Source organism: Sceloporus occidentalis, unplaced genomic scaffold (assembly GCF_023333645.1).
Source record: "Sceloporus occidentalis isolate IW3139 unplaced genomic scaffold, rSceOcc1.0.p SCAF_4, whole genome shotgun sequence".
Taxonomy (NCBI): domain Eukaryota; kingdom Metazoa; phylum Chordata; class Lepidosauria; order Squamata; family Phrynosomatidae; genus Sceloporus; species Sceloporus occidentalis.
Genome location: NW_028316984.1, coordinates 16,517,500 through 16,541,804, shown reverse-complemented (window position 1 = coordinate 16,541,804; position 24,305 = coordinate 16,517,500). Strand labels below are relative to the sequence as shown.

General features: G+C 38.2%; 1 protein-coding gene across 2 annotated transcripts in view; it reads left to right on the top strand.

Annotated features, from left to right (window-relative positions):
- The window catches only part of PLCB1 (phospholipase C beta 1), a 581,938-nt gene that overhangs the window by 426,321 nt on the left and 131,312 nt on the right, over positions 1-24,305 (top strand). For both annotated transcript variants that reach the window (XM_089519303.1, XM_089519304.1), the window contains exon 10: positions 13,099-13,245. In XM_089519303.1, coding sequence (XP_089375429.1) covers positions 13,099-13,245 — 147 coding nt within the window. The remainder of the gene's footprint in view (positions 1-13,098; positions 13,246-24,305) is intronic.

Here is a 24,305-nt window from a genome sequence, read left to right as displayed (position 1 = left end):
GTATATATATTGTATTGAATTTCCTATTGCAAAACAGTAACCTTGAGTTTTATTTTATTTAGTGATAAAAGTGAATATTCTATATTCTATATAACCCTATATGAAAGTATGGCCTAATACTGTATATAAAGTTGCTTGAGCACCCATGGAGTTTGGTGTCCATGGAGTGTTGTGGAACCAAACATCAGAGTATACCAGGGACCCACTGTATATAATTGCTGATAGTGCCACACAACAATTTCTTTTGTTAACTATGAATGAAACGAGAGGAAATCTAATCTCCAAAAGCCCACTGGAACTCAGCCTTGTATAATATCAGAAAGTTTAATCTAGGAACACTTTATAATACCATCTCAGTGTAAATAAGGTAAAAGTAAATTTAAAATGTATTTGATCTCATTTGATAAAGTTGGTCCCTTTCCCCTTGTATTCATTTATTTGCTGCAGGTGTCCCTGTTAATGAGGTTTGGTTATGAATTTGACCAGAGGGATTTTTTTCCTAATGGGAAAATTGTCTACAATTGTCTAGCAATTCTTTTTCAGCAAACAGTTAGATGATGAAGGAAGCACTTTATGCTTGTTAATTAAATGGATCCAAGAACATAAAGCCAAAATTTAAAATTAAGCAGCAGTTGAAATGGGTTAAAATAAAGAGCAAGATATGTTGGGGATGAGGCACCACAATAGCCAAGTACAACTGTACTTGATAGTGAGATTTGTTCACTTTTATTGCTGGCTGTGTTTCAAAAAGGGTTTGGATTAAGGGCATATTTTGCAACTGTGATTCTAATGGGTAGTGAGAGATTTTGCCCATTCCCCCCAAACATATATAATAATTACCTCTCTCCAGGAAATAGATAGATCACAGATAAATCTGGTGTTGCTAATTTAACATTGTATGTGGTTGTATGGAGATCTAGACTCACACAGATAACATGGTTGGTTTGACTATAGCTGCTTTAATAAAGCCTCAACCATTCCCTTCTCTCTCAGTTTCTATAGAACATTAATATGATGGCCTGATATATTTGCTGGAGGTAGCACTTTAGGTTTGTTTTTAGTTTCAGTTATGATTTTTAATCTGTTAGCTTTTTTAAAAGTATGGGTTTCATTTTGGATTTAATGGCTCATATTCATATCACACGGGGATGGGATAAGGATGGGATCACTCCCCCTGTCTGTATCCCATCTTTGACTGCGATCCCATGAAAGGCTTTTAGATCGCTGTGCTATTGTCCCATCATTGAAGCGGCATTGCATTAACATAAACCCCCATTAATGCAAAATGCCAGGCAATGCCGCTTCAATGACGGGACAATGACAGGATCTGTGTGACGCCATTGGAAATTCTTTCACGTGATCGCAGCTAATCGTACTTTCTGGATGGGATAATGTCTGGATAAGCATGACATTTTATGAAAATCTTTTTGCGATTGCAGAATGAGAATGGGAAAAAGATGGGACACAGATGTTTCGTTCCCCATCTGATAATCTCCATAGGAAAAATGGCTGGCAGATAGCAGGGGGTATAGCACAGAGAGATGAAATAATTGGCAGCTAGTAAGAAGTAGAAGCACATCACTGTGTGTCCTCAAATGCATTGGTGGGGATTGGGGGAGAAATGAAATATATATTTGTGAGCACAGGAGAGTAAAAAAGAACATTAAGAAATTCCTGTCTAATCCTATGAATAATACCTATGAAATTTGAAGTGACTGACAACATATGGGTATGGAAGCCAGTTTTCCCTCTGTGCTTCAAGGTGGCAGCATTATCATGAAGCCACAATGGCTAATCTTTCTTCTTCAGGCAGGCAGCAAGAGCATGATGTCAAAATGGACAGTGTCTCACCTTCAAGCAGGCAGCATCAGCATCAGGTCTCCAAGTATGCAGCATCAGTATTAGGTCACAATGGTCAGTCTCCTTCAAGTGGGCAGCATCAGCATGATGTCACAGAGGCCAGTTTTTGTCCTTTAAACAGGCAGCTTCAGCACAGTGGCTAGTCTGTCTTCTTCGGACAGGCAGCATCAGTACCAGGATGCACAATTGGTCTTTTCCCTTCTGGTGAGTAGTTTTAGGACATACAAAGCACTCTTTCTTTGATTAAAGCTTGTAACAGTGTTGTGTATGAAGACTGGGTTTTTCCCCTTTGTTGTGAGAGTGTGTATTCTCTTAATGAGGTTCACAGCAGCATTGTGATCAATGGCCTTAGTGAACCAATATGTATGTCTCAGTGAAATAGCTGGCAGTATGGTAGCAGAGATCTCATACTCAAGAAGGAGAGGAAGGGAGTTAGCAGGCAAGTACCCCACCTGTTAGGGAGTTATTCTTATGCTGAATATGGCAAGTCAGTGTGTATCAGAAAACATAGCAATAATGGAGAATGACAAAGCAATTTTGACATTTCAGCAACCTGATAGAAAATTTCTCCATCCAGATGGGCTCCAGATAGCATACAGCTTCCATGAGATCCAGACAACATGACAAGTACTGAGGGTGCTAGGAGATGATATCCCAACTATCTGTGAGGGAATCAGGTTGGGGAAGAGTGTAATAAGCTGGCATTGTGCATGAGTTGCAGATGGCCTGGAAGGAACAGACTATAGTTGCTCTCGCCTCGATTGGACCGGAACCATGGCAATCACATGGCCTGCTCCCAAAGCGCGTAACCTTGACTCCCATTTGATTGAATGGGGCTCATGGATGCGTACGCCATTCATTCTCCTGTTGCACAGTTTCCACGTAAGCAGGAAGCTGCGAATGGGGCACCCGCCTATAGTGTGGAAGCACTCTATATATATGTGGGGGGGGGGGCATCTCCTTTATCTGAAATACTTAGGACCAGAAATGTTTTGCATTTTGGGGGGGGGGGGGTGAGGAGGAAGGATTTAGAATACCTGTATTTGCATATATGTACATAATGAGGTATTTTGAGGATGGGACTCAGGTTTAAACACAGAATTCATTTATGTTTTATGTACACCTTATGCACATAGCCTGAAGGTAATTTTACACAATATTTTAAATACTTTTGAGCATGGAACAAAGCTTGTCTGCACTGAACCATCAGAAAGCAAAGGTGTCATTGTCACAGCCACCCATGAAGAAAGTGACAATATTTCAGATTTCAAAATTCTGGATAAGGGAGACTCAAATTGTCTGTCTGTCTGTCTGTCTGTCTGTCTGTCTATCTATGTATCTATGTATCTATCTATCTATCTGTCTGTCTATGTATGTATGTATGTATGCATGCATAGAGCTATGGACAGGAGAGAATGAAAATTAAATGTTGTGATACAGGTAAAACATCACATAAAGGAAGGAAATACAATGTAAGAAGATGCTTTTAACTGTCGTACATGTCAAATGTTATTGATAATTGGTGTGTGTCTGTGCTTTTTGTGTGAATTTTGTCTTTTGTATGTGAAATTAATAAAAAATAAAAATAAAAACATCACATAAAGAAGACTAAGGACATACGTAAAGAATACTTGCAGTTTTTCTCATCCATGTTGAGGAAGGGTGTTTTTGACATACTGGAACATCCTATGGCAAAATTGGCCAACCACTACGATGTATATAGAGAGATCTTGTAGCACCTTTGAGATTAACTAAAGAAAGAAATTGGCAGCATAAGCTTTCATAGACTTAAGTCTGCTTTCTCAGAAGGATTTGGTATGTGGTATGTATTTTGTTTTTGGTTTTGTTTTGTTTTAGGGATTTTTTTGTGACAAATTTGTGAAATACCACATTTTGAAAGAAAAAGACAGGATTTTTATTTCCCCCCTCCTTACACAAAATACATTATTGCTTGTATGAAACATTTTAAACAAACATTTTTATTTAAAAAAAAAATCCTGATATAGAAAAAAATCATAGACATATATGTAAAACTTCTTATCTAGGGGAGGAAAACCTCTGACATTCTTTGTTGTTGCTTACCTAATTAAAATTAGGAAGAATAAATGAAACACAGAGATGAATAGTGATAAGACTGGGTTGGATGAATCCATCAAAGTAAGTACTGTAATGACATCATAAAGGGTTTCCATGTTCATGTGTCACAGTGCTGTCTGAAACACTTGTAATATCAGTTGGCCAGCAGCAGTGCTCATAATTAAGACTCTTGTTCCTACACATACTGCTGAAATCACTACATGTTTTTGAATCCCAGGCTCATGGCAGGCAGCTATGAAGCTATATTAAAACTAAATTTCCATTTGCTTTCAGATTAGTTTTATAATACAGTAACTAACAGTAGGTCAGTTATGTTAATTTTAGTTTTAATGTCATGTTAAAATATATAATTGAGTATATTTTTAATATTAATAATATACAAAAAGATTTTTGGATTTTGGTGCCATGTACACTTTCTTAATCTATGCCTATTTATACCGTTTCCCCTAATGTACATATTTTTTGTACATGATTATCCTTATGATTTTTTGTGGAGAGATACATTACATAATTTGGAGAATTGCAAAAACTAAAGGGAAAATGGTGCTTTAGATTGAAAATTAGCCTTTGACATTCAAATGAAATTGATTCACATTGCAATGTGATCCTAAAAAATTATCCCACTATAAATCTCCACCTTTATCAAGGTCATGTTAGGGTACTAAAGGAATATAGCAGGGGTAAAGTTGGGCTAGTAATTAGAAAACTGCAAGATCTCCCTGCATTTGAATCTTATGTGTGCTTTGAACTCTTTAGGTTACCTTAGGAAAAGTACTATCCTGAAATATGGGGATAGTATTGAGTTGTGCATGCACCATGACAGGATGATGTACATGAACGCTCTCTATACTGTGCAATGCAAGAGATAAGTTTTGTATTTAAGACTTGCATCTGACACTAGGTTTTGAGTGAATTAAGTAATATGACCAAGGGTACCTTTGTTCACAATATACACATTAATGATGCTTGCTATCATTACATCTAGTGAAATAGAGTTTGGTTATGTTTGGAGAACTCCCAAACTCGCATTTATGCTGTCTGTATCATTTGATCTCTGCCCCTAAAGAAATGGTTGTGGTATGTCTTGTGGGATTTCACCAGGAAATCTAGTCTTGCCAGAGAGTAGGGAGAAACAACAGTCTTTGGTTGACTCAGCTGAGAGCTGGAGTCCATCTGGAAAGTAATAATTTGCTGTTTGTCATGATAAATTCTTGAGCAAATCTGTGAAATCCCACCAAAGTTAATTTAGGAAGCCTAGAGAGGTTTCTACCTACTGAAGGAAATCTGCTGTAACAAAAATTGCATCTTCAGTTTTTGGGGGTCTTGATAATCCAGCAAAATATTTATTCCATTTTTGGTATCATTAAATATATATCCTACCAGTGGAATTTGCGTCTCTTTTAATATGTATGTTCTCTTTTCACATGTTCTGATTTTAGCGCTGAAATATTTTCCACACAAGAAAACAAATTTCAAAATGACACTGTTCTGGTTCTAGTTTCTTAACATCAGAACAGTAAGATATTTTCAAAATATGTGTTCAAAATGTTTGAAACTAATTTATCCTAGTAAAGAGCTAGGGAGCCTAAAGACTTCTACCATAATTCAGTTTCTCAATTTATCTTGTCAATTTTTATTTTTTTAAAGCCATATTCTCTATTATTAAATAAGGCACTATGGCTCATGTCACCCCAAATATAGGTGTATTCTTAATTTAGCTTATCTGCAATGCTACATTTTTGCTAATTCTAGAACTCCATATTAACTGAGAATGTCAGAGCAGTCAGTCATCAGCCATGTTGTACAACACAAAATGCTATTCATTCTTCTGCATTCGAAATGAACCAAAAATAAATTGCAGGAATGGAAAGCAAAAATAGGAGTACGTTCTTAGATTTACAATATGTTTCTGTATTTATATTTATTATTATTATTGTTATCCAGTTGGCTTTGACTTATGATGAAGCTATGAATGACGGACCTCCAAGGTACTCTTTTACTAAGTGCCCTGCTGAGGGCTTGCAGAGTCAGGGATGTGGCTTCCTCGAATCTATCCACTTGCTCCTCTTTACATAAGACTTTCTACCTTGCCAATCATTATCATCATTCTAATGAGTCATATTATCTCAGTATATTCAAAATACAATATCCTCAATTTTGACATTTTGGCCTCTAGAGAGAGTTCAGGCTTGATGTGTTCCGGAATCCATTTATTTCCTGTTTTGGCGGTTCTATCTGTAGAACACTCTCCTCTAGCACCACGTTTCAAATGAACTGATTCTCTTCTTGGTAGCTTTAATCACTTGTACAGCTTTCACAATCATATACAGGGGAAAAAAATACAGAGCAGCCTTGATATTCACTAGGGTTTGGCTCCAGGACCCTGAGTGGTTACCACAGTCTGTGGATTCTCAAATCCCATTAAATATAATGGCATATTAAAATGGTTTTCATTATATAAAATGGCAAAATCAAGGTTTGTTTTTGGAATTAATATATATGTACTTGGGAATATTTTCAAGCTGTGGATGTTTGAGTCCATGTATAAAAAAAATCCATGGGTACAGACTATACTATAGCATGAGCAATCCTGAAATTGATATGCAATATGTATCTTTACATTTAAGGATTTTATCTAATTCCTTCATAGGGGTTGTGCAGACAGTCTGGATGGGGAGGTGTGAAGCCATCACACCTGAAGACAGATTGGGACCATGGCCGCCATACACTGCAGCCCCAATCCAATGTGGCACCAGCTGAAAAAGGAGTGGTTTTCAACAGATCATTTTTCAGCAGCGGAAAAGTCACCTTTAGCGACTCTTCCACGGTCCCACAGCAGTTTCCAAGCATGTTGGGGGCTTGCAGTGTGTAACCGTCATGCCCCCAAGATGCCCAGAAGCTGGCTGACATGTGACCACTTTGGGCACCTTCAGGGCATCATGGGGGCATGTGGCGTCTGCTCACCATGCCCCCAAGCCACCCACAGATGTCCGGAAGTCAGCTTTCAGTGTCAGTCTTTACCAGCCCAAAGTCACCCTTTTATGGCCTAGCCTTTTTCTGATTGCTTGACCACACTCCATTTTGATTTATGATTAAGTCAAAGTATGAAAAATATTGCAACTCTTTCGATGTTTTCATCATCCACTTTAAAGTTATGTAAATCATTTGTGGTCATTAGTTTTGTTCTCATAATGTTCAACTGCATTTGTATTTATTAGTCTCCCCTGATTTATATCTCATGTTAATTTAATTATGTAATTTATAATTTATACATTCAAATAAATTTTGACACAGTTTTGAGTGGTGCTCAATGCAATTTTCTTTCATTTGTGTTTCTTTGATCAAGGCATCTGTAGCCTTGCTTTGAAGGAACGGTTGCTATGAAAGCAAATGAGACTGAGTTGATCCATTGGCATTCGTTATAGAATTTAGGGGAACAATATTAGAGACCTTAAGTAACAATAGACTGTGTTCTGATCCTATGAGTAAAATAACAAATTCTGAGGGTGTCATCTGACAGAGTTTGCATTGCTCGAGTTAATTAGTTGTGTTCCACTTGGTGGTTTTGTTCTGGGAAGGTGAGGCCTCATCAAAGGACTTGTTTTTCCTGAGATGTACTATTACTGAATGTCAGAGAACAATATTTCAAAAAAGGTGTACCCAGTACCTTCACTAGAATATGTTAGTTCATGAGATATTTGAAGCAAAGACAATTTTCAGTAAGAGATAGGCTTAAAAAGAAATTACATCAATGACTGTAAATTACCCTGATTCTAAAACTGTATACTTTACATCAGATTTCCAAATAAAAAATACAGAAGGATTTGCTTCCTGAGGCAGAGCAGCAAAGGGAGCCCACTGCTCTTCCCGTCCCACAGTCAAGTTCATAGTACCCAATGCCAGCCAAGTGCCTTTCAACACCCCTGGCAGCAAAAAATGCAATGATCATGAATTAAATAATTAACCGTTTCTGCCTTTTATTTATTTTTTATTATTTTTACATCCAGAATCAATTGCCTGTGGCAGCTCTCTTGTTCTGACTAATGCTATGTCTTCTAGCCCTGGTAAACATTTCCACATCAAATGGAAAACAGAAAACTCTTGCAAAGCATGCATTTTTCAGTACTACTAATTTATATGAGGCAGAATCGGTAATCTTAGTTTTACAGCGGCCATCATTTTATTATTTCTTATCAAAGAATTCATTATCTCATATATAGTGGGAAATGTTACATATGGAGAAGCAAAAAACTGCAAACATTAAAAAAAAAGTAAAACCATAAATTATATCAGCATGTAATCAGATTCTCACAGTTTTAGGCAGATTTTATCTCAGTACATCATAGGGAAGAATTCACTCACTCTGAATGCTCTGTAAATATGAGAAATGTGTGATCACATTTTCTCCCATTCTAATTGAAAACATTTTTTTACATTTCCTATCAGAAAATAATAATAATATAGTTTTAACTGCTTGATAACAACAGTAGAAGAGGGAAAATAAATCTACTTAACAACTTAGCTTGGAAGCATCCTGATCAGATTTGTAGACTTACATCTTTCTAAGGAAATGAAGATCAGCTGTCTTTACTTGAGCCAGAAACCCTTGTGAAAAATTGATTTAAGTATTTGAAGAAGTGTCATACTGAAGATGGAGCAGGCTTGTTTTCTGCTACTCCAGAGAATAGAACCCAGAACAATGGATGCAAGCTACAGGAAAAGAGATTCCACCTCCACATGAGGAAGAACTTCCTGACAGTAAGAGCTGTTAGACAGTTGGAGAATGGTGGAGTCTCCTTCTTTGGAGGTCTTTAAACAGAGGCTGGATGGCCATCTGTTGGGGGTGCTTTGATTGTGAGTTCCTATATGGCAGGGTGTTGGACTAGATGGTCCTTGTGGTTTCTTCCAACTCTATGATTCTATGGCCTGTTACAGACTGCCCAAATAAAGCTGCTTCCGGTCTCTTTGGAGGTATGCTATTTAAATGATGCATGGGTCCTAAGAGTCCAGAGGTCGCGCCAAAGCCACACTCCATTCCTAAGCACTGGAGGGCAGCTTTGGTGCAGCTTCCAGATTCTTAGGATGCATGCATCATTTAAACAGCATACCTCCAAGGAGACCCGAAGCAGCTGTATTTTGGCAGTCTGTAACAGGCCTATGTCTTCTCTGAAAGACAGTAAGTTTGTTTTATGTATTTATTTCCACCTTGCCCCATAGCAGAAGATTTCTGGGAGACTTAAAACAAAATCTACTGACTTTAAAATGTGGAATCATAGGTCAATAAATTTTAATACAATATAGGTAATGTAAAATATATATTAAATAATTGCATAGTTTAAAAAGTTACAGTTAAAACAATAGGAAAGCAAGTATTATATGCATTGCATAACATCATTATAAAAATCTATGTGTTAACTTGGCACCAGAGCAGAAACATCTACAAGCCATTGCAGTTCCTTTAGAGCTATTTTTATACAGTGGGCCCTTGATATTTTTGCAGTGATGTGAAGAGTGGGGATAAACACACAAGCTCCACTTTCCTCTGTTAGGAAAGGCACCATGCTGATTCCTGCTGGTGGTTACAGATTGAGAAGGCAAGTTCTGCCACTGGGGAGTCTTCTCCTTTTGTAGAAGCTCCCCATGCAGTTTAGAATTCAGATTGTCCAAGATCGTAGACAGCCTGGGGAGTCTCCCTCCTCCATAACATTACCCGTGTGTCATATGAAAGGTGATGAAGCTAATGAATGGGGATCCATTTGATGTGGAAATATTTACCAGGTGCGATGGAAGGGTCAGACCAACAGACTCATCTCTGCTCTTCCCTTATCCAGTGATGTGATTCATCAGGGTGGAGAACGTGGCCAAATGGAGCTATAATTGGGAGGGAGTCTTTTTCTTTAGCTTGAACAGAACACTGAAAAAATTTCCTTCCCATTACTTCAAAAGTATGGAGTATTTCCCATTCCACACATCTCCCTCCTTTTACAAGGTTATATTAGATGGGAAAGAATCTAGACCTACTGTTTTAAAAATAAGGAGTAAGCATGTCATATATGCATGTCGTGTATAAGTTGAGGTCAACTTTTGGGGCCAAAAATTAGGATTTTTATATGACCTCTGGATAAGAGGGTCAGTCTTAAGGAAGGAGCCTGGCTGGAGATTGGCTGTGGGGTGATCGGTCACCCTTCCTAGCCTCTCCGCAGCTAGGCTTTGTCCAGGAGAGGGAGCTAAGGTGGGGAGAGGCTGTGTAGGGATCCATCGCCTTTCCCAGTGTCTCCCCAGCTGGGCTGTCCCTTGCAGAGGCAGTTCTGCTGGGGAGAGGCTCAGGTCATACCGTATTGACCTGTGTATAAGTTGACTCAGGTTTTTTGGGTCAATTTTTTTGACCTAAATTTCTCAACCTATACACAAGTATATACTATATATCAATTGTAGCAGTTTTATTCAGGTAGAGCACCCATTCACAGAAGGCCTAGCTATGGTGGTCCCTGGTTGTTGTGCCCATACGTAACTAGTGCAAATTCTACTGAAAAACAGCAACAGAAATTCCAGACAGGAAACTGAGGTCCAAAACACACTGCAGAAATATTCCAGTTTAAGACTTATTTATCTTCCCAGGCTCAATTCTAGAGATTTCTGGGCACTGTAGTTTTATGAGGCATTTAGCCTTCTTTATCAGAGAGCTCTGGTGCCACAATCAACTACAATTCCCAGTATTCTCTAGCACTGAGACAGGGCAGTTAAAGTAGTCTCAAACTGGATTATTTCTACAGTGTGTTTTGGACCAAAGACATAAGGTGCTTTCCACATATACTTACTGTATCCATTGTATGCTCTTTCTTCTGAAATGCCTTGTGAAGTTAAGTTTTCATACAAATTCGGCTCAACTGTGTATCAGCATGCAAATAAAATAAGTCATTAGTGAGAATACCTTGAGAATTGTCTCTCTTAATAGCTTGCTAGGTACATTATTAAGTAGGGCATTATTGTTTCTGATTCAGTCTACAAACCTCTCAGATTCAATAAAAGCAGAAACAGTTGTGAGAGAATGATCTTAAAACTTCCTTCTGCCACTTCCTTGCATAATCAGTTGATTTTCTTATTGCTCTGTTGACGGACTATCTCAAATGAAAACAATTGAAGCTGACAGAAGCCATTCTATTAATAATATGAGCATGTGGAGAACATTAGGACTGCACTGTTGTCAGGCTGAACGTCATAATCTGTGGATGTCAGGGGAATAATAATATTATGTTAGATCTGCACTTGGATTGGCAGGGTTTATGTATCTAGGTATACTTCTCTTCCGATTTAAAAAAACACAAAAAGCTATTACAAAAATTTCCCAGTACGTTGACTGTCTTCTGCTTGGCAGCTGAAATATGATGTTAGTTGGGTGGAAGCTAGGAACCAGCCAGAACATCAGTAGTAACAACTCATCACAAGCAAGATGATAATATAACTATAATACCTGGGAAGAAGTTGCTTCATTATGTCCTAGAATAACTGGATAGAATTACAGCAACCATAAAGTTCTTCACATTTTGCTAAGTCCCTTGCAAAGTCATCTACACAAAATACATGTGGGAGAGTGCATAGAAAATACATTTTCTGCACAAGATAGCATATATTTCAGGGATTCCAAATAGGGCTCAAACACTGCACAACACATACACATACATATACATATATACATACATATGCAGTGCGGAGAATAGTGAGGGAATTATTTGTGTCAGTTGGAACATAAAGGTTGACGTCCTTATCCAACATACTTATTCAGTTAAATTCAAGTTAGAATATTTGGGACAGTTTTCCATTTTATATGAGCATCAACAATCTTTTCATCACATACATATGCATACAGAGTTTATTCACTTCCTTTCAACCTTGTTGGGTGGGTGGGTGATATTAAAAGAAACCATTTGAAGATATTGGGTGTTCCTGTTCTGCAATCAAGCGCTCACCTTTCCTGGCATTTGCAGCACTGAGAAATTAGCTTGTTAATTGTAATTGAGGAAATATGGCACAGTTAGAGTGATGGACTTACATAAAAATTACAGCCTGCACTAAAAAAAACTGGTAATGGAAATACATAATCTAGCAGTTTGTAGCTATTGTAGTTTGGCACTCTTCTTCTCTTCAGCATGTGGTATAAAACACTGAGTTGGTAGAATGAACTGTACCATTTCTGATACCACAAGTGGGAAGATCTCACATATAATACTTGCTGCAGGTAGAAATTTGGTACATGAAGGATGAAAGTCTCAGCCAATTCCTTTAACAGCTGTTTAACGTTGTGAAGTAGACCTCCTCACCTATAGCGCAAAGTGCAGTTCATTTTACCACTTTATTCTTCCCACATCCAATCTCAGTGAAGTCATAATAATAATAATAATAATAATAATAATAATAATAATAATACAATTTATTTATATTCTGCTTTTTCGCAAGGAATCAAGACTTGAAGGGAAGTTTTATAATGACAGCCTATTAAGGGCAGGTGAACCAAAAGAATGGTTTGGGTGCAATGCAAAATCTTTGTAATATCCAAATCTAGTTTATTCATGATGATGTTCGGCATGTAGTAAAAAGGGAATGAGAAGAAGAGGGGACAATGTGAAGTTTAAGGCTTTCATGGTGTAATCCATAATTTTTTGTGGGTTTTTCAGGCTATATGGCCGTGCTCTGGAAGAGCTTATTCCTGACATTTCACCAGCATCTGTGCCTGGCATCTTCAGAGAATGCTGGCATGGAAGTGAGTAGGGTATATATACTGTGTGACCCTTGGATGAGAGGAAATGATTTACATGTTAATCTCTGTGTTGGTTTGTCGTTGAATGGCAAGGCCTCAGGGTGTCTAATTAGTGATCCATGGTCTGCTGCAAAAACTCCTGATTAGCATGTAGTTCAACAATATCTGGATGCTCACATATTACCAATCCCTGTTTTATTCTACTGAAGTTCCAGATCAGTTAATGGGTAAAAGGCAAAGAAGCTATCAAATCCAGGCTTACAGCTAAAATGACGACTAATGTATTGTGTGCTGAACTCTAGGAGTGAGCTGAATCCAAATGAGCCTATGGACTGCCAGTGGAGTATTTGGAGCTAAAGTGTGTGTCTTGATCTCTTTCCTCCCAGGGCAGATATCAGTGGATGGATTTATGAGATATTTGAGTGGAGAGGAAAATGGAGTGGTTCCACCTGAAAAACTGGATTTGAATGAAGATATGGCTCAGCCTCTGTCTCACTATTTTATCAATTCCTCGCACAACACCTACCTCACAGGTACAGTATAAAAAGGAGCTGTTAAATTTTACTTCTTAACACAGATGTACTGTGTTAATGTACTTAAATCTATGAACGGCTGGGCAATACACAAGCTTGTGGGCTGCACAAATCCTGCAGGATAAAGAAACTGTCTCCCACCCTGCTTGTGCTGTTCATTTCTTTATTGTTGTCATTGGCCTCTTCTCTTTGCTAAGCAAGTATCCCTGGAACAGTGTTTACAGGTGGCCCAGTTGAAATTCATCAATAGGTGTTTGGTTCAAAAAAGGGCTCAGTTTAATTTATTGAAGTTTGGGGTCTATTTTCAGAAAAAGCCTCCGGTAATTGTCACTCCTCAGTCTGCTCATCACCAATTCCTCTTTTCCAAAATTTATTTTTGCAAGGAGAAAGAATGTAAGAGAGATCTCAGCCATAATATCCAGGAAGCATGTTAAATATTGTTATTAGTACTTCTGAGGTCAGTTGGGTCACATTAGGAATACATTTCCCATGCTTTCAGACTGGCACTCATTTGAATCTTTATTAATTAGATCTGAACTTCAGAAGGCTTTTGGCCTATTTTGTAATGGGCTCAGTGAGAACCATTGAGTTTCCTATTCAGAATCCAAGAGTTACAAGATCAGCACCATCATTATTCAGAAACTGAGACAAAGGGGTATTTATTTAAAGGTCAGTTTTCCAAACTCCTACTAGAAATTTCAAGAAACTGGAGCTGGTACTCAGGCCGGACAGAGTCATTTTCATGAGATGAGAACATGAAATGAATGCCATGTTTGATTAGTCTGTCATTGAGTGTGTGTGCGTGTACGCGCACATGTGCGCACGGGTGTGCAAATAATTCATTTCTGCAGGATTGTCAGTCAGGGATGGAAAATCGTACTGTAATAGGACTGGCACTAATTTTCTGTCATTGAGACCCTCTGGGGGCCACACAAACTTCTGCCATCACTTCTGGGGTTTTGTTTGTTTGTTTGTTTGTTTTAATGAAAGGACTTAATGTGTGCTGATGTACCATCCCCTTTTGTGTGTGTGTGGTTTTTTTTGTAAAGAAGGTGTAATGAAGTACATTTCAAAAGTAACATAACAAGTGAGGAGCAGGAAATAATAATAATAATAATAATAATAATAATAATAATAATAATAATTTGTTTTATTTATATACTGCTATTCCAAAGATTATAGTGATGAACAGCAAGTAAGCTAATTAGCAAGTAAGGTAATTTGCCCTCAACAATCTGGGTACTCATTTTAGCGACCTCGGAAGGATGCAAGCCTGAGTCGAGCTTGGGCCCTTTTGCTGGTCTTGAACTCACAACCTTGTGGTTTTGAGTGAATGGCTGCAGTACAGTAATGTTTTCTAGTTACTTTTCAAAATTATTTTTAAATGGCATTTAAGAGGCATTTTGATAAAAATGTTTAAAGTTGAATTGCATTTCCCGTGTGTGTGTGTGTGTGTGTGATAGAGAGAGAGAGAGTAATGGCAAAGCAACTAGAAATTTAGTGCACAATGCAACAAAATGCTTTTTTAAAGATGACAGCAAACAATGACAATTAGTTATTAAAATATTCTAGAAATATTGGAGAGCCAGCATGGTGCAGTGGTTTGAATGTTGCAACATACCTATCCCTGTTGAGCCATAGAAACCCTGTGGGTGACCTTGGCCAGGTCACACTCTGTCAGGCTCAGAGGAAGGCAAAGGCAAACCTCCTTCAAACAAATCTTGCCAAGAAAAACCTGTGATAGGTAGGTTCAACTTAGGGTCACCATAAATCAGAAATAAATTGCAGGCAGGCAACAACAAAACGTGTATTGGGAATGAATTGGTTTTTAAAAGTAGCTCAAATCTGTAAGTATTTAAGAAGGTGATGCCTGGGTATTTCTGAATTGTGTCAGACGTTAAACGTTTGGTACCTATTATAGAACCAGTGCATTCAAATGTCAAAGCATTTTCCTGGGTGAATCACTTCAGGCAGCATGCGTGGTGGTTTATATTTCATTGCTCCCCAGAAGACTAACCCTCTCCCCAGTGCATAACAGAAGAACCTATTTGGAGGCCCCTGTTATTTCAACTGTGACATTTATTCCTTTGTCACTGAAAAAAAATATTCAAATGATTTCCAGTTTATGGAGGGATGTGTATGTCAGTCATTTTGACCTTTTATGCCTGTTGTAAAAATCCATAAGCCAGCACACTGGATTTCTAGCAAGCAGTGTTAAGCCTTGAATTGCAAAATTAACATTACTGACATTTGCCGGTTTTTAAAAATCCAAATGACTGATTAATAGGTATGAAAAACAATACCTATTATTGATAAACAGCCCATATATGGAAGATAGCAATAATACAATTTGCTGGTGTAGTCAGTATAATACCAGTATAATACTGTTTATGTTAACACTGTAGTTAGAAAGATGCTTTTCATATTATCCATTCTCTATGTAATGATTTATATATTTCATATATTTACATGTAGAAACAAGTTTATACTGTCATTTAACTAGGTGTTCACATTCACTCTGAGCCAACAGGAGCAGAAACAGTCAGAAAAGATATTACGTTGATATTTCATAATATTGTTCTGAGTGAGCACATATTTATACTGGATGAAGGTATAATTTGGAATAGCTAAAGGTAAAGGTAAAGGTAGTCCCTTGACATGAATGTCTAATTGGAATACAACTCAAAAAATGGAAGGGACATAACCATTCCAGATATGAATACATTGATAATCAGATTTTTATACTTTAGTGTGGTACTTAACAGCAGAGTTCCTATCAGGGCTGAGAGGTTTTGAGATATCCACATAAAAGTAATTGAGTATCTTGTGTGAACTTTCTCCTCATAGGAGAATTACTATCTGAGTACTGGAGGATCTTTTAAATAAGCAGTATCCCAGGGTATCCCTGATTATTGTTCTGAATATATTTTCATGGTGGGCCAAGCTGAAATTTGGGCAACCAATTGTCAGTTATCTTAAGAGAAACATGGAAAGAATCCCATCCAAATTCAAAAGTGTCAGGTCATTGGCATATGGTTACTGAATGTTTAGATATTGATTGAATTGTGACTGGATTTTAGACATTGGCTCTGGAACAGATGGCTCTAAATATTGCTTTAATGTATAATTTCTATCTTAGTGAAATAATATAATATAGATTAACCGGGGGGGGGGGGGGGGGCGGGCGGGCGGGCTCTGGTTACATAAAAATGGTGGAGAAGAAAGACATACCCCAACTTTGAGTGCTGTGTGTGTGTGTGTGTGTGTGTGTGTTATATAAAGCAGAAACATCTGGTTTGGAATGGAATTTAATCATTGCATTTGTGGATCCATTACCATGGCTGACAGCATTTATTTTCACACTGCATCAGCTTCAATTGTATTGTCAGATTCATTTGACAAGTATTCACTTCGGTTGAATATACAAACATATGCTATTTAATTCTTATTGTACCTGGCTAGATAGCCAAGCGAATGGTGAATGATTTCTTGAAAATGGAAGGTTTAATAACATCTGTGTGTTTAATTACGTCTTAAAAACAGTGACAGAAGTTAACCATTCTAGAGGAATCCCAATTTATGATGATTTATAGATGGTATATGGTCCTGCAGAAATAGATCCTGTTTTGATTTATAACATGTATGTCGAACAAGTGACCTCCCAGATGTTGGATCCCAGCTCCTTTCAGAACTATCAAACCACTATAGTAAAGAGTCAGAGATGGTGGGGCTTATACATCTGGAGGGCTTGTGGTCCCTCCTTCCTAATTTATATAGTAAATACCTATGGCTATTAACAGTATACTATGACCATTGCTTGGTTTTGTTTATTTGTGTTTTTAAATGTTGGTTGTCCTAAAACCATTAGATACTGTGACATGGTTTTTGCATTAATATACACATTTCCCATGTGGGCTATGTAAAAGGGTCTGATTCTCATTACTTTAATCCAAGGTGTTAGTGAGGAGGAAAGGTTCTTCAGAAGAGCCTTTAGGGCTGAAGGGTGGGGTATAAATTCCACAAATAAATAAATTTTGAGTCTGGTTTTGGCTCTCTCTCTGCATCCATATGCATGCATGCACATCAGACAGTGGGAGGAATAGAAAGAATATCTGGAGAAAGTCTTGTGAGAGCAAAATGGGCAAATTGTCCTCTATAAGACGTGCTTGGAGAAAATAGAACATAAATTCTATATATTTGTGGGGAACTGATCAAATATAGATATGTTACATTCCATATCTGTATTATATTTAAACCAACAATAACCCCAATATTTGTGTGCATGTGTTTTCCATATTCTATTAATTTTAAATGGTAGTCATATTTTTATTGTGTTTTTAAAAGAAGCAGCCAACTATTAAATAATTTTTGAGGAAATAATGATGCTATTCAATCTGACAGCATGGTTGCCTGCATTAATAGATCTACTGTATTATAAATTGCCATGCTCTTAAAAAACACAACCTCATATTCTGTTTTCCAGGTGGGGAGATATGCTGCTACCATGGCAGTATATACATTAAGTGGTCAGCCTGGGAGGTTTTGGTGGAGTGAAAAAGAAAAGTGTAAAAATGATCTTCTCTGAAGATGCCAGCCACATATGCTGGCGAAACATCAGGAATAACATGGCCACATAGCCCGAAAAACCCACAAAAAACAATAGTGTAAAGACACTGTACACTTGGGCTGCATCACTGTGAACCACATGTGGATGATGATGCCCCCACCCATAGAGAGAAGCATCAAATGAACTCAAAAAAGCAACATGCCTCCAGCACAAAACCCCACATCACCACAGATGAAACGTAACACCAGAAGATTTTCACTCTTATTAGCTCCAGTGAGACAGTCAGTAGCAACCCCACTGTTTCAGCTTCCAGGCATTCCTACAGACGGGACTATTATCCTTGTGTGCTCCTCAGAACCACTATTTTGGAGCACAGAACATAAAGGAGTCATTTAAAAACTGCTGTGCTGGAGGATGCAGTGAATGAAGTGGCTGAGAGATAGGAAGCATCAATGTTCACATGAGTAAATTAATCTTAAAACATTAAGGAAAATAATTCATTAGCATGAAACAGCCAATAAAAAAAATTATGAAAGTGGTTTATCAAAGCAGTTAATTAGATCAACCTTTATTACTCTATTAACAACACACTTCTTTTTTTAGAAAATTAAAATTGAATTATTTTTTTAAAAGCCCCATATGACCACTTTCCAATTCCGTCTCAAGAACAAAAGAAATGAATGAAACCAATAATTGGTATTTTAAAAAAATGTTAAGATTTGAAGCATCAAATTATAAAATTAGTGTGAAGTTCAATGAATTAGCGGTTCACAACTTAATTTCTAATGAATTATTTCCAAGCTCTGCCACACACAGAAAAACTGACACACACAAATGAACTTGTGTGTGTGTGTGTGTGTGTGTGTGTGTATCAATCTCACAGCAATCAGACGAGTAATGCCTTCAGTTTTAAGAAATGGAAACCATAATGCACAAGAAATGAGAGAAAATAAAAACTACACAAAAGACTGTTTACATGTAAGTACAGCCAAAAGTATGCTACAGGATTTAAATGCTAGCTTATTTTTTATGTTACTGTTGTTGCACATAATAATTGCTGCAACCTGTTATTGTGTAATTGCTGTAGCATATCCACAATAACAGGTTGTAGCGATTGTTATGTGCAACAACTATAACATAAAAAAAATAAACTAGCATTTAAATCCTACTAAGCCAAGTTCTGTTAGAACATGTCTTTTAGCATTACACTGTACTAAAGTTATCTACAATATTTAGAACCAACAGAACTATTAACAGTTTTCATCATTATTTAATTTGTATTTTTCCCATTACGTAAAACTCTCATCAATCCATAAGAGTTAAAGCATATGAAATCACCAACTGTTATAGCACTTTTGCCTAAAGGTTAAGAAGTGCAATGGAAAGAAAATCCAGAGACCAAGAGAGATCCTGAGGTTTGAGATGGAAGGCGGGGAGAAGAAACTAATCCAGGAGCTAGTATACAGGAGCCAGGGAAACACTATTCTATTCTATTCTATTCTATTCTATTCTATTCTATTCTATTCTATTCATAGAGACTGAGCTCTAGAACTGAGGGGTAGTTTCCTTCTGATTTCTCAGTACCTCTTTTATCACACAGAGCCCTCTTCTCCCTAGGGCTGGTATAAAGTTGCACCATGAATCGGGAAGATGCTGTGAATTGAAAAAATGAGAGACATGGAGTAAGCGTACAATCCCCCTGTGCCATTTATGCTCCTCCAACAACACTGACCAAATACCAGCTATCCCCATAGTATCTGGTGGCTCATTCACACTTGCAAAAAACCCTGTTTTTTGAGTCACATTGATCCAAAAGCGCAGAATCAATTTGAAATGGAACAAAGTTCACACTACATTTTCCATTACCGAATGCCTCCATGTCCATTTAACACAGTTCAAGTTCGCACTTACTTTTGCACCTCAACAAAATGGATTCTCACTCTTGGAAGTGTTTGATCCATCTTGGGACTTTAAAAAAAATATCAGTCATATGATGCGCATGGGCGTGTTTACGGTGATACAGTATTTGGAGGTGTGGCCATGTGCATCAGTTGCCACTATGTCCATGGACCTCTCTGTGTGGATGTGTTCGTGTGTGTGTGTGTGTGTGTGTGTGTGTATAAGATGCATACACTCCTCTTCCTCCACCTCCCCACAGGTGATTTTTAATTCTCTGGGAGCAACAGCTGATCCAGTCAGAAACACACACACACCTTCCTCCCCACTTTCCCTAGTCCAGCACACACAAACACACACACATTGTCTCTCCCTCCCTGCCTTAGCTCGTTTTATGTTTGGCTCCTCCCTAACTGATTCTTCAACCCCCTTCAACCCATACATCCCAGGGGAGAATCCCCTTTGACATCCACAGATCTGTGCATCCTAGGGGAGAATCCCCTATGAAACACATAGATCCATGCATCCTATGGGAGAATCTCCTGTGACATCCACAGATCCATGCATCCGAGGGGAGAATTTCTGCCATGGGACCTGTGACTCCCACCTGTGAACCTAAGCAAATGTGACAGTTCACAGAAACTGCTACCAAACTGCTGTCATACACACACACACACACACACACACACACCAAAATAGCCCCATGGCAGCGCTGAGAGGGGATAATGGCAGTTTGCCAAAGCCTGTGGTTTGATAGGTAGGTATCACCCCTCTGCGCACCCTCTGCCATTTACCCTCCCCAGTGTGCCCCAAATGTGATTGGAAATGCGTTCATATTTGTTCAACACATGGCAATACAGTTCTTTTCAAAAGAAATGGTAAAAGATCCATTTCTAAAGGAACCAATTATTTTGGACTTGTGTTGATTCACCCCAATTCAGACCAAAAATGTTAAGGTGTGAAATCAATTCAAGTGTGAACAAGGCACATATAAACTGATTTAAGCCAATCTGCAAACTAGTTTAAGTCATAGTATGAATGAGGCCTGGATCTTTCTAATGTTTCAGGATTCCCTCTAAGTCCTGTAGCCCAGAAGATCTCTGGTATAGATCTGCAACCTTACTTTTTGAGTGAACTCAAAACTAGCATTTCCAAAGAAACAGTATAATTCTGCAAAGAGAAAAATACAGATGGCACAAATTTATTCATAATAATAATGACCACTTCCCTAGCCTTTGAAAAAAACACATTTGGCAGTACATCAAGTACTGTTTATTTATTTAGACTTTATAGCTCTTTCTTCTCCTTTAGGGCAATGTAACATTTATAATCCAAGTTTATTCTCCATCAAGGGGAAGAACAAATACAATTTCAAGAGATTCTGTCCTAAACTTGAAGAAGTATCATGCTGGAGGCTAAAATAATAATAATATTTTTCTGTGTCTTGTCCCCACCCTACCCCTTCAATAGCCTCCAGCCTTTCATTTGGAGCTCAAGTTTTCACTAGATTTCTGCTGGCTATGGCTTTAGTTTATTACTGTTGTCACAGTGAAGGACGAGCTCTGCAGCAGCTGATTGTACAGCACCCAAAGCCAAGGAACAATAATTATTTATCTGTTGTGATTAACAAGGCACACTATTGCCTAAACCTCCATAGATGTTTGTCTCTGTGTGCGCACACAACAGAGAGAGACTTTTTTTTTAGTACACACAGTTTTCATTGCTGATAAAGCTGGGAAAGTTGTTTCCTTCTTTTCGCATAGCTCTGTAGTGTTACTAGGAGGTTCAGGGGGTGCGGACCACACCAGGTGACATCTCAGAAAAGGGGTGACACCTGGTTGGGCCCTCCTCTCCCTTTGGTGTAAGAGGGGCAAATGCACACCCTTCCCAGATGCTCTGTCACTGGGCTTTCTCTCTGGGAAGGAAGTCCAGAGATGGAGCAGCAGGAGGGGAGAACATGCACCCTTCCCAGGTGACACCCTCTGCACCAGGTGACACCCTAGCTTGTGATGCCACTGACATAGTTGTCCCCCCACCCCATCCTTTTTAGTTCCCATGCAGGGAGTGCAATTTTGAAATCAAAACCAGATGAGCAGCCTTGTCCACCCAAACACAATGATTCCAGTCATATCTGAGGGTGTCCATGCTTGCTTGCTGCAGAGCAAAGGAGAAAAAGATAATGTTTTTAAATTGCAGGTTGCATATTTAATTTTGTGTATACTTCAGACCTGGTTCTGTATTGCTGTAAGTTCTCCTGCCCTGAGAGCTTTTTGTGCTGACTTGATAGCATGTAACATCAACACATGGGGCACCAACTTGGTGACCTTCTGTTGTTGTCACACCCAATTACCCATCAATCCCTTGTTGAATTCTTTCACAGACAACATGAAATTGATCCTAAGGGCTCTTGTGTTTATTTGCCCTGATATTAAAGACAGGATTATTGTTGTTTTGTTATCTCACCCCCCTTTCCCCCTCAGCAATGTTGAAAAACAGCACAATTGCTTCTCTCTTTTCTTCAGTTTCATCAGAGTTTTACGTTAACTACAGGAGTCCACTTCTCTTTTACTTTCAAATCTTCAGGCTTTGGATAGCCAGAAATCACCTATGTATGAAATGAGGTCTGCATGTCATTTCCATTCACTCCTGTGCCATCATTTCAGTATATACAGTCTACTTGCTTAGAGAGACTTGGGGGCTTCTCTTTGTTACACAACGTTTTGGCAATGGATAGTATGCTTTCCCAAGGACTAGATGGGTAAGCATTTTTTTAAAAATGCTGTTGACAAGTGGGCATTCCATAATCTAGGCTGTAGTTCTTTGGCCCTTTTGAGAAACCAGAGTGTATACCAATAAATACAGGCCTGAGTTTCATTGAAGTAGATAGTCTCTGTCTGAACTTGATTACTTCAGACTAGACATGAAGTGAACATGCAGAACGAAGTGTTTGAATATGGTAGCACCCTGGCTGAAATGGGAATCAACTAAATGAAGGGAAGCACAAGCCCATCTCAAGCAAGCTCACTTCTTCAACCCTGCCTGCACCCCACCCTTGACCAGTTAACTGATCCCTTTCTCCAAGGCTAGATGAGATATCGTTGGCATTAAAAATGCTCTCAGTGCTTATGACCACAGGCTGCTAAGTCTTCACCTCTGAAATAATGGAGTAGAAATCAAACCACCCCCAAAGGGCTTTGGGCCAAGATTACTTTGAGGAGAAAAGTGATTATTTTATCCTACATCAGCTGCCACAGCATTTTCAGATCAGTGCCTTTTCAGGTCAGTAGTAATGCAAACACTCCATTGATTTATTGGGGAAAGTTAGAGATGCTACCCTTCTAAACAAAGAGTAGATGAACATTTGCCAAGGTGGATCTCTTGTTGTAATGAGCTATGTAGGCTACCTGGAATATTGTTTGGGATAGAAAAATAGTAAAGAAATGTTTTAATAAAAGAAGTATAAACAAAGAGTACTAAAAAGAAGGGTTTAGTTTTATACTTTAGACTATTTCCTAGCACATATTGGCATCTCTTCTTTTCTGGCCCTTCTGCCCATGCCCTAAATTTCACAGTATCTGACAGAGTTTGTTTAGGGACATAACCTATATTGAATTCAGTCTGTGCAGACTGTTAGGAGCACATTACTGAACATCTCCTCTATTATGTTTCTTGAAAAGGAAACACTTATAAAAACCAATGCCCATTTGCTTTTTATTTTGCATCTGGAAAGAGTGCAGCCAGTTGAGAAGACAGAAGATTGCATATTGAAAGAAATTGTCGACATTTTCACCTTTTCTGGAAATCCTTCTGAAGAGGGTTCAGTTAATTCAACATACTAAAACTGAATCTATCTCTTACCAGAAGTAATGCATGCAGTGATTTATGAACAGGGCTGTGAAGGTAAAAAGTTTCAGAGTTACAAAATATCTGCAATATGAGATAATAGTTTCCCAGCAAATGTAACCATGACTTGAATCAGGTCCTGGGTTCTACTGGAGTAGATCTATTGAACCAATGGGAAATTAGTACATTAAGAACACCTATGTAAATTCCAATGATACAGTGGATTTACTCTAGTTAAGATTAGCAGCTGGATTCATATCTATGTGTGAATTCCTATCATTATCATCATCTAAAATTGCAAAGAGTGTGTGAGGTGATGCCTGTATCTAAAATAGTTTACAGAACATTTGCTCTTTCAGTTGTTTTGGACTTCAGCTCCCATCAGCCCACACAGCTTAGCCAATAGGTAGAGGACTATTGGAGTTGAAATCCAGAATATTGGAGAGCCAGAGAATCATCATTCCTACTCTTGACTTCCAACTATTGAGTTTAATCTTAAACTCAATTCATTTAGAGCCCTGTATGTTTAATTAGAGTAGTCACTGGATAAAGGCTTACAATTTCTTTCATGGGAGAAGGGCTGGAAGGAAAAGAGCAGAATGAAGTAGAAAGTGAATGAAGCAAACACCAGGAGAAAAGAACATGACTATGCTACAGTTAGGGATGGAAAGAATATTTGAAAATATCCCTTCCCCCAAAAAATGTTGAAAATGTGTTTCTTGAATGTTTAGAAACCTTGACAAGTAGAATTATG